A 10261-nucleotide genomic window follows, 5' to 3' on the forward strand; every position below is an offset into this window, starting at 1 on the left:
TCACCTATGTTGTTGCAAGTAATTTTAAGTTTAAAAAATTTGAAGTTGTATTCTTATATTTAATATAGTTTATGTATATAACATGCAATACATATGCTATTATTTTGTTAAATTAAACAAGTACTTGATATTTAGATATATTATTTCATCCTATCTTTTTTAAACACAGTACTAAAAATTAAATTATTTATTAATATATATGGGAATACAAGATAATTTTATGATACGAAAATATATATGTCACATGTCAGTAAATTATGTTTTTGTTTATTTTTTTAATAAATAAAAGGTCAAGTAAACTATAAATGTATAAAATAAGAATATAATTGCCTATTTATATTCACCAAAAGAGTCATTACTCACCTAATATAGAGAAATGGAGTCTTTCTTTGAAAGGAATATAGAGGTATATAGAGTTGAATTTAAGATTTTTATTTTTAAAAATCAAAAGCACTTACTATTTAAATTTGTGAACTGTCCGCTAATATTAGTCTACAGCCACAAGGAATAAGAATAATAATAGTAACAATAAAAAAAAAAAAAGTATTCAACTAATCATTAGAATAATTTCTTTTTTGATTTTTTTGAAAAAGGGTTAAGAAATGGATTATGCAAAGACGCGTAGCTAAAAGAAAAAAAAAAAGAGAAAATTATAGCTGGTCAGCACTCTATCATCCGATGTTTCTGAGCAACAGCAGCCCAAATAACATTAAACTCAAATACAAATAATATTCATAAAGAAAAAAAAAAACACATTAAAAACAAAACAGCTGTTTTGGAATTGTTGTTGCTGTTAAAGAGCCAAGATCTTTGAAGAGTAGACCAATTCTCAATTTACTTTTACAACACAAACACTTTTTGGTTTGGTTTTGATTTTGGGTTTTTCTTCCATCAAAAGTATTTACCATTTCTTTCTTCTTCTTCTTCCATCAAGATCTATCACTTCTTATTCTTTTTCAGAAAAAAAGAAAAAAAGAAAAACAACATAACACAGGTAAAGTGTATGCTGCTTTTATGTTATTTTTCTTTCTTCCTGTTTAGCTTTCGTACATGCTTACATCATTCTTTCTCTTGTTGATGTTCTTTCGCTGTTGGGATTTTGACCGGTAGATTGATCATGAGATTTTGATAGTTTGTTATGTTTATTGGGTCTGTAATGATAGATGCAATGGATAACAACTGTGTGTAATTTATATGTATAGCTTAAAACTGGACAAATGAAATCTTGTTTTATGAGGAAACTAGCTTGAGAAGTGAGCCTGATCTGATCTGGTAAACGTTTATTTATTTGTTGTTTTTGGTGCTTGGTTAGATATGTCATTGGATTGGGCGTTTCTGAACAAGCTTATAATTATGCATAGAGATTACAAGTTAAATTTGTAGAGTTTCTATTTTTTAAATTGACTTGTTTTCTGCAATTCATATGCAGGTGTAATTGATGAGTCATCATTTTGATGAGGAAAAGGCCCTGAATATTTCTTAGGAATTATAACTGTTTCATGGGCAACACATGCCGCGGATCTTTCAAAGGGAAACTTTATCAGGGCTACAGTCAGCCCGAGGATCAATCTACTGCCTCCCATACCAATCGCAATCCTTCCTCTAACAATTCCAATACTGAACATTCTCCTACTAGTGTCACTGCGCAAGAATTCGCCAAGGATAATCCCAAAAAGGATAACAATTTCCCTCTCATTAGCCCCAACAGGAAAGATTTGATAATGAGGCGCGGTGCTGATAACCAGTCTTATTATGTTTTGGGTCATAAAACTGCAAACATTCGTGATCTTTACACTTTAGGTCGTAAATTAGGACAAGGACAATTTGGCACTACTTATTTATGTGTTGAGAATTCTACGGGGACCGAATATGCATGCAAGTCTATATCAAAGAGAAAGTTGATTTCTAAAGAGGATGTAGAGGATGTTCGGAGAGAGATACAGATAATGCACCATTTGGCAGGTCACAAGAATATTGTAACCATTAAGGGTGCTTATGAGGATCAATTGTATGTTCATATAGTTATGGAGCTTTGCTCTGGTGGAGAGTTGTTTGATAGAATCATCCAAAGGGGGCATTATAGTGAGAGGAAAGCAGCTGAGTTGACAAAGATCATTGTAGGGGTTGTTGAGGCATGTCATTCACTTGGGGTTATGCATAGGGATCTAAAACCTGAAAACTTCTTGTTGGTGAACAAGGATGATGACTTCTCACTCAAAGCCATTGATTTTGGACTTTCTGTGTTCTTCAAACCAGGTGCATAACAATTTGTTTTGTGTCTTTTATTCGAGTTACAAGCATCGCTAGATTCCAAGCATGCATTTAACTTTCATGGTTATGTAAATTAATAATTCTCATGTATTATTTATACCCTCTAACCAATGCCTGATGTAAATGTTTTCTATTGGCATGCATCTAATTTACTGGTTCGGTATTCGTAAAAACAGAAAAAAAATACTGGTGGATGGTGCTCTGTATGACTATTAGGTTCACTTCACAACAAGGTGGCAAATTTATATAATACTTGGTTATCATCAAGAGCTGATACCCATTTCATGAGATTTAACATTGGCAGCATCTTGGAACTTTTTAATACACTGTGAAAAGATGAAACATTGGACGTTCATCCCTGCTGAACATTATATATGGTTTCCTACTTCAGGTCAAATTTTCACTGATGTGGTTGGAAGCCCATATTATGTTGCTCCTGAAGTACTTCTCAAGCATTATGGGCCAGAGGCAGATGTGTGGACAGCTGGGGTCATTTTGTATATATTGCTAAGTGGGGTGCCACCATTTTGGGCAGGTAGGTCCCATTCGTTATTTTGGGCAGGTAACTCATAACTCTTTAAGTCTTTTTGCAATCTACTAAAGGCTTCTTCTTTTTGGAGTTCAGAAACACAGCAAGGAATATTTGATGCAGTGCTGAAGGGATATATTGATTTTGAATCAGACCCTTGGCCCCTAATATCCGACAGTGCCAAAGATCTTATCCACAAGATGCTCTGTGGTCGACCTTCAGACCGGTTGACTGCTCATGAAGTGCTATGTATGTCTGGCCTTATATACACACTTGATATTTTGGCCATGTAATGCAAATAGAATTGAGGAATTTGACTGGCCAATTTGATGCTCATTTCTGTGTTATTTTTCCTGTTTACAGCACATGCTAGGTAGGAACATGATTATGTAAACAATGTATGATATATTGGTTTGACTGGGAATCACTGGTTGTAGTACTAGCAGAACTCTGGGTTTTCTTGTCTGATAATCTTACTATCAGTATGAGAATTAAACATAAATTTTAAATAGTGAGTTCTTGAACTAAGTGCATCTGTTTATTTGTTACTGCTTTGATAGTTTGCTTATATGCAATTCACTACTTTTAAATAGTTTAGTAGTTAATAATTCTGTTTTCAAAATTCTGCAATTTTTCCAAATGGGATCCAGAATCATTCTGCTTATATGGGGGTAAACCATTTTTATTAATCAAGTTTGATGCTTCTTGTGTTAGTTGAAGTTTCAACTAATGTCAAATTAAACATCTGTTTAATTTGTTAGGCCATCCTTGGATTTGTGAAAATGGAGTTGCTCCTGATAGGGCACTGGATCCAGCTGTACTTTCTCGTCTCAAACAATTCTCCGCAATGAATAAATTGAAGAAGATGGCTTTACGGGTAAGTGCATGCAGATAATACCTGAGTATGTCATACAGGAAATATTTTTATATTTTGAATGCTCAGTTGTGCACTTAAGGAAGAGTAAAAGAGTGTTAAATTTTAAAAAGAACTACTAGGTCAGTGTATTATGCCACAATGTTCTTTTGTACCCAAAAAAAAAAAAATGAAATAAAGAAGAAAATAAAAGCATTTGCATTATATATTTGATTGTTTTTGTATGCAGCCCAGGACCAATCATGCAGTCTAGCAGTATAATCCAGAGCATTTTAATATCTGATATTGACTTTTGCTTTGCTCATACTAATTCCCTTGTTGGTTTCATGTTATTAGGTCATAGCTGAAAGCCTTTCTGAGGAGGAGATTGCTGGTTTGCGAGAAATGTTCCAGACGATGGATACTGATAATAGCGGTGCAATCACATTTGATGAGCTAAAAGCTGGCCTGCGAAGATATGGTTCTACAATGAAGGATACAGAAATACGTGATCTTATGGATGCTGTAAGATATTTCTGAAAGCAGATATTTATTTACCTAGCGGTTTGTGAGCATGCATGGATAGGGATGGAATGAAAAACTCTAAACCTTTTGTCAAACTCGTGTATTTTATGTGCATATCTACATATCTCAATGAGTTCAAAAATAACTCTATTTTTAAACCCAATTATAAAATTCCTAGCGTATGAAAAGTTATCAGTCTTGACATGGGAAAATGAAGAAAAACATATATGGTCTTCCGAGTGTCAAAGAAAGATGATTCTTGCATCATGATACACCAGGAAAAGTTTATATAACTTATAATAGATTATGCAGTTAGGTTTTATTTTCTATATTTGTGTCCTGTACTATTATCATTTGCTGCCTGGTTTTATTATCTACAGATAGTTTGCTACTACTAAGTGGTGAATGTTGACTTCAATATTTTTCCCTCTGCAAAAATCACATAGTTTTAAATAAGATATTTAAATCTGCCAGAGATAAAAAGATAAACAAGAATTTGACTTTTTAAGTTATCAAACAAAATGTTTACAGTTATGAATTTGTATGGAGGATCGATGCTTATGATATTGTTTGGCTAGTTATTTAAGTTCAGAAATAGGAAGTGATCAGTCTCATAATATATTGTATTGAGTGTGTGTGAGTGTGCCTGTGTATACATTATTAATACAATCGCTGTAATTTGATAATAAAGCACAACTTTTTACTAAAAGAAAAGCATATATTCATAATTAATGTACTCATAAACATGAAATGGAAAATATTGTATTTAACAAACTTGACATCAGAGCTAAGATCAGAAATAGGAAATTGAAGTACACATTTGACAAAAGAAACATCAAAAGTTATCTAATGAGAAACAAAAAAAGTTCTATTTCTAGCAAATTCTTGTTATTTTGTTTTGCATGTTTGTAAGAGTTTTGTATGCTACAGAAAATATATTTTACTTGTTTGTTTGTGACTTTTTCATTTTGGTTCTCCATAACATGGTTCCAGTCGTGTATCTTCATCTTGTTTTTGTTTTATTTTTATCACTTTATTTGTTGGCCATTTCTCTTTTATCTTTGCAACACAACTTTAAGGAGACTGTTTTGTTACCCTATCTAAAATATTCCAAGTCTCTAACTAAATAAACCATAGAATATCTATGCTTTATGATAAAGAAATGGTCTTTATTCTTCTTTTCATTAAATTCTCCTTGATATTGTTCAACTATTTGATGCAAGAGTGGCAATGATATAATTGTTATTGTTGTTACTTGTTTAATCACATAAGCATCATGTTCAATCAGCTGATCTATTGTTATCTAAACTTCAGGCTGACGTCGATAACAGTGGGACAATTGACTATGGGGAATTTATAGCTGCAACAGTTCATCTTAACAAACTAGAAAGAGAGGAACATCTTGTTGCAGCGTTCCAATATTTTGATAAGGACGGAAGCGGTTATATCACAGTTGATGAGCTACAACAAGCTTGTGCAGAACACAACATGACTGATGTTTTACTTGAAGATATTATCAGAGAAGTTGATCAAGATAATGTAAGTTATCTAAACTTGTCTTCATTAGTAATGATTTGGATTAATTATTAAATTATATGGAGATATTGAGTTTTTGCATTTGGGCAGAACTATGAGTCAGTTGGCATTTATTCAATGTATTATTAGCTGTCACTTATCTAATTTTTTTTTTTCCTTAACATTGTGATTATAAGGTTTTTTAAATAATTAATTATTTTTTTAAACCAAAAAAAAAAGTACTGTTAATCACAAATAAAACTAAAGGGAATTTGTCGCTGAAGAGTCAAATTACATATTGAAAATCTAACAAATTTAAAACTCACAAGGAATTCAATCTATGTAATTCTTCAATAAGATCGGCCAAGGTAGAATTATCATTCGTTTGCTTTCAGAATTTACTCAGAATGCAAGCTCTAATTTTCAAAAACACTTTAACTCATTAATTGCGGCTGCTTGAAAATTTTCTGATTTCTGGCACATCTTATATAATACACAGCAGCAGTGAAAACTATTGTCCTGATTCTACTCGGTGAGGTTTTACTACCAGCTTTTCAATAGAATGAAGAGACTTACTTCCCTTTTGCCAGCCAGCATCCTCTGAATTTGTCAAACTCTTCTAGAGAAGCTACAAGTCCTCCTTCCTGCTTTGGAAGACATACATCCTTCCAAGCAACAATCCCACCTCTGCAATCTCCAGCATTCCCCTGCCATAGAAACCTTCTATGTATAGATTAGACTTCATAGACAACTGCCTAAGATAACATGAAAACAGAATTCCAATACAATGTCTTTTTCTAAAGAATAGAGTTGACAAGCTGAAGCCTGACAAAGTTCTATTGATCCGGTGGTTAACTCTACTAGTTATTCTAGCAACAAGACATGAACTTTACAAATAGGGAACTTTCTTGAAATTTCAGCCTCAAGATGTTAGTCTTCGTTACTGCATTAACTCCATAGAAACAGACTGCACTTCTCGTCGCAATAGCATGCAGCCCAGAATTTCTTGCAAATAAATTGACAGTTTAAGCTAGTATTGTGACAGTTGAAATACCACCATTGCTGAAAAGCATTAAGTCAACTGACTGTTAAAAATACAAACTTTGAAATTCTACTCTGCAGTTTGGCTGTCCACTTATCCAATAAACAATGCAAACCTGAGAGGTTAGGGGTTTCTTCTCATGTTGATTTCTTCTATCCAGTATAGCATACAATTATTGACATTTCAGTTCTTATTATCTAAGCTTTGCTGTAAATAAAATGAAAGTTGGAGAAGTGGTATTGCTTGCTCTCTTTTTCAATAACTAAGCCTTTTTCCATTCTGTGTGGTACAAACTTCATCTTGCATGGTGTCTTTGTTGTTTTAGGATGGAAGGATCGATTACAGTGAATTTGTTGCCATGATGCAAAAAGGCAATGCAGGAATTGGTAGACGAACTATGCGGAACAGTCTGAATATGAGCATGAGAGATGCACCAGGTGCTCAATAAATTGCAATTCCACATAATGTACAGGTAATTTCAGTTTCTGGTGTTCTTATTACTTTCTTTTTCCAGTTCTTTGGTGGAAACTTTCAAGGATAACTTCTATGATGCAATTTATAATTGTATGGCAGAATACGCTTGAAATGAGAATAATACTTAAAATTGTTAGTCATTTTTTTAAACAGCATCTAAATTAGCTTTAAAGTTGAAAATGAAATAGTTTTGACTGTTATGAGTCTGTCGACAGCTCATGAAGATTCAATATCAACATGAAAATCTAATGATTTTGATAATTGTTGACAGTAATAACTTTGCAAGTTACAATGAAGCATTACTAAACACTACATCCAGTTAATTGTTTTCCTCTAATAGCTTACATGGCCTACTTGTGCATGTATCTTATTGGGAGTGCAAGTGACTTGAATGTCTCTTACCTAAAGTAGTATAAAAATTGTTTTGCCAATGCCTCTTTATTTATTTTAGAGGATAGTTTGAAGCATTAAAATTTTAAAATTAATAATGCTTCTAAGTTAAAACCATTTAAGTTCTGCTCCTAGTATTTGATATCCACTTGTATTCTTGCCTTCTGACTTGAGATGCTGGAAGTTGCAATGTCAGAAGCATCAATTTAGATTGTGGTGGTCATGGTTAGGGAATAGGGCCGTGGCTGTCATTACGTCACTGGGCCTATTTTTTTTGTGCAAGTTGCAAGATGCATTGCATGAATGGATATCAAAGAGTTGTCTGGAGTTGAGATATGCATCTAAGTAATGAGTAGAAGTGCATCATTCAACAATGTTGAATTCATTTATGTTCATCGTTGTTTCTCCATGATTGAGCTTACCCATTGTATTAAAAGTTTGTACGTTTTGCATTAGGAACATCAAATAAAGCTAAACTTTACATTTGATTTTAAGACTTGACTATATACTTTCATACTTACGTTACCACTTGTAGATTAACAAACTAATGTAAGATTTAGTAAATCCGTTATGAATATAACTTAATGCAACAAAACTCATAAAGGCAACAACAACAAAGCCAAACTTGTGAAAAGGCTAATACACTGGAGCTAAGTTCTGAATGATTTAGGTTAAAAAGGAAAGCGTGAAAATGGTTAGCAGAGAAGTAGAGAGGATGCTGGAAAATGGAACTTTTAGCTGTCAGCGAGAAAAATCTGAACCTTTGCACATGTAATGGCCAATAGTGCCAGTTACTTAGTTTGAAAGGCATTGAATTCTGCCCTAATGAAATGACAGTAATTTGTAAATCCTGCAATTTGACTGTGGCGTTGGCAGGTTATACAGCAAAGCTGGAAGGGAAGGGTGATTTGCAGAAAGCCTTGACAAGTGATTTTTGCTGTTTCCTTCATAGTTCCAGGCACAAGATTTGGGTATTGGATGTCATGTGCTGAAAGCATTTATTCAGATATGCATTTTGAATTGCTGTATAACTGAGGAGGAATCATTCTTAAGCTTTATAAACTTTTCAAGTGTGAGGTGTTGAAGCTGTGTTCCAAGTTGCCAATTTACTTTATGGTGCTTTTTTTTTTTAGGCTTTCCTTTTCTTGAAAGTGGAGGCAAGGGATCTTTGTAGTTATTATTTTTTCTCCCTTCTTCTTTTATGATTAAACAACATGTAGGATTTAGAGAGCTTTTAGTCCAATTTATTATTATTATTTTTTATAATTTTAGGTCCAACATATAGTTTAATCCTTGAATTTTTATCCAGATTACCTTTAGGCTAAATGCATATTTAGGCTTCTGAACATAGTGAGCTTTTGTAATTGGGTCCTTAAATTTCATTTTTCTTCAATTAGACATCCCAACTTTCAGTTTTATTATATTGAAGACCCTGTTAATAGTTAACATAAAATAATAATAATCGCCAACACCAATAATTATATAATAAAGAAAGAGAGAGTTGAATAAGTCCTTAAATTTTCAGTCAAGAATAGTTCAATTGTGCTTTTAAAGTTTGAAAAATAGAATATTTACATTTTTGGAGTTAACTCTTTCTATTTCAATTCACGATTTAAACGTTAAAGAAAAACTGTTTTAATTTTTTTCAACTCATGTTTTGTATATATAGGGAAATACTAATACCGCCTTTAGTGGATAAAAATTAAATAATGATAAGTGTTCTTTTACTTTAACAAAAAAATAATTAATATTATCATCATTAATTAAAACGATACAAAGCGGCAAAATGGACAGGATAGAAATTGGAATAATTGAGCTACTTTGAAATTCAAGAGTTTAGTAGCACTTTGGCTGAAAGTTCAAGGGCTTATCTACCTAAAAAACAAAACTAAAAGTTAATTTACTCTATGCTATAAGAGTGTTTGTGCCAAAGACTATAATCGAGTTATTTTGGAGTTTAAGGATTTAATTTTCTAAAATGCCGGTTTATGAATCGTGGTCAAGTATAATTGGGGTGGCTATTTTGGTAATTTATTAATTAGATTCATATAAGTTAATATAAACATATAATATTGATATAATCTCCTACTTTACAAAGGAAAAAAGCTATATTTTATGATAAGAAATTATGATGAAATTTAGAAAATAAGTTATTTTTCTATTTAAAGATAAATTTATTAAAATCACCATAATGTATTTACAATATATTCTCTATGATAAGAAAATTCATCTAAATAAGAAATTAATTATTTAGTATCGAAGTTATATATTCATAATGAATAAATTATGAGAAAAAATCGCTTTTAGTTAATTTAATTTAAAATTTATTTTTATTTTAATAATAAATATTTATAAGATTAAATTAATAATAATTTGGATATATAATTAGATCAGTAAAAATAAATATATTTAAAATAAAAAATATATCTCTCCCCATATCAAGATCCGCTTAAGTTTGGGTAACATCAGCAGTAAGCATAGTTCGATTATCAATGCGAAAAATTCTATAGAGTCCACTTTACATTTTTGTAAGAAAATTAAGAAAGAAAACCAAATTTTGGCCCCATTTGTATACGGCTTGGACAAAAGCATAAGCGTCAAAACCGATGAGAATTTAAGAATTAGTTTTAGATTTTTTAAAATGGAAAACAAAATTAATTAA

General features: G+C 31.9%; 1 protein-coding gene across 2 annotated transcripts; it reads left to right on the top strand.

Annotated features, from left to right (window-relative positions):
- Nucleotides 1-657: 657 nt before the first annotated feature.
- On the top strand, nt 658-8684 carry LOC8270554 (calcium-dependent protein kinase 26). Of its 2 annotated transcripts, XM_002520565.4 has the most exons (9): nt 658-994; nt 1430-2256; nt 2663-2806; nt 2897-3049; nt 3562-3677; nt 4011-4178; nt 5493-5717; nt 7061-7207; nt 8476-8684. In XM_002520565.4, the coding sequence occupies exons 2-8, from the start codon at nt 1500-1502 to the stop codon at nt 7181-7183; spliced, it is 1686 nt and encodes a 561-aa protein (XP_002520611.1). In that variant the 5' UTR covers nt 658-994; nt 1430-1499; the 3' UTR covers nt 7184-7207; nt 8476-8684. The 2 variants fall into 2 exon arrangements, with proteins under 2 accessions (XP_002520611.1, NP_001310655.1); NM_001323726.1 differs by lacking the exons at nt 658-994; nt 8476-8684 and having other exon boundaries at nt 1500-2256; nt 7061-7183.
- Nucleotides 8685-10261: the final 1577 nt, after the last annotated feature.

This window comes from Ricinus communis, chromosome 4 (assembly GCF_019578655.1).
Source record: "Ricinus communis isolate WT05 ecotype wild-type chromosome 4, ASM1957865v1, whole genome shotgun sequence".
NCBI classification, from domain to species: domain Eukaryota; kingdom Viridiplantae; phylum Streptophyta; class Magnoliopsida; order Malpighiales; family Euphorbiaceae; genus Ricinus; species Ricinus communis.

Bases quoted from the DNA above. Each gene is read 5' to 3' on its own strand.
- LOC8270554 (XM_002520565.4), top strand. From the start codon at position 1,500: ATGGGCAACACATGCCGCGGATCTTTCAAAGGGAAACTTTATCAGGGC. The intron at 4,179-5,492 runs GTAAGATATTTC...TCTAAACTTCAG, and splicing joins TACGTGATCTTATGGATGCT to GCTGACGTCGATAACAGTGG. The intron at 5,718-7,060 runs GTAAGTTATCTA...TTGTTGTTTTAG, and splicing joins GAGAAGTTGATCAAGATAAT to GATGGAAGGATCGATTACAG.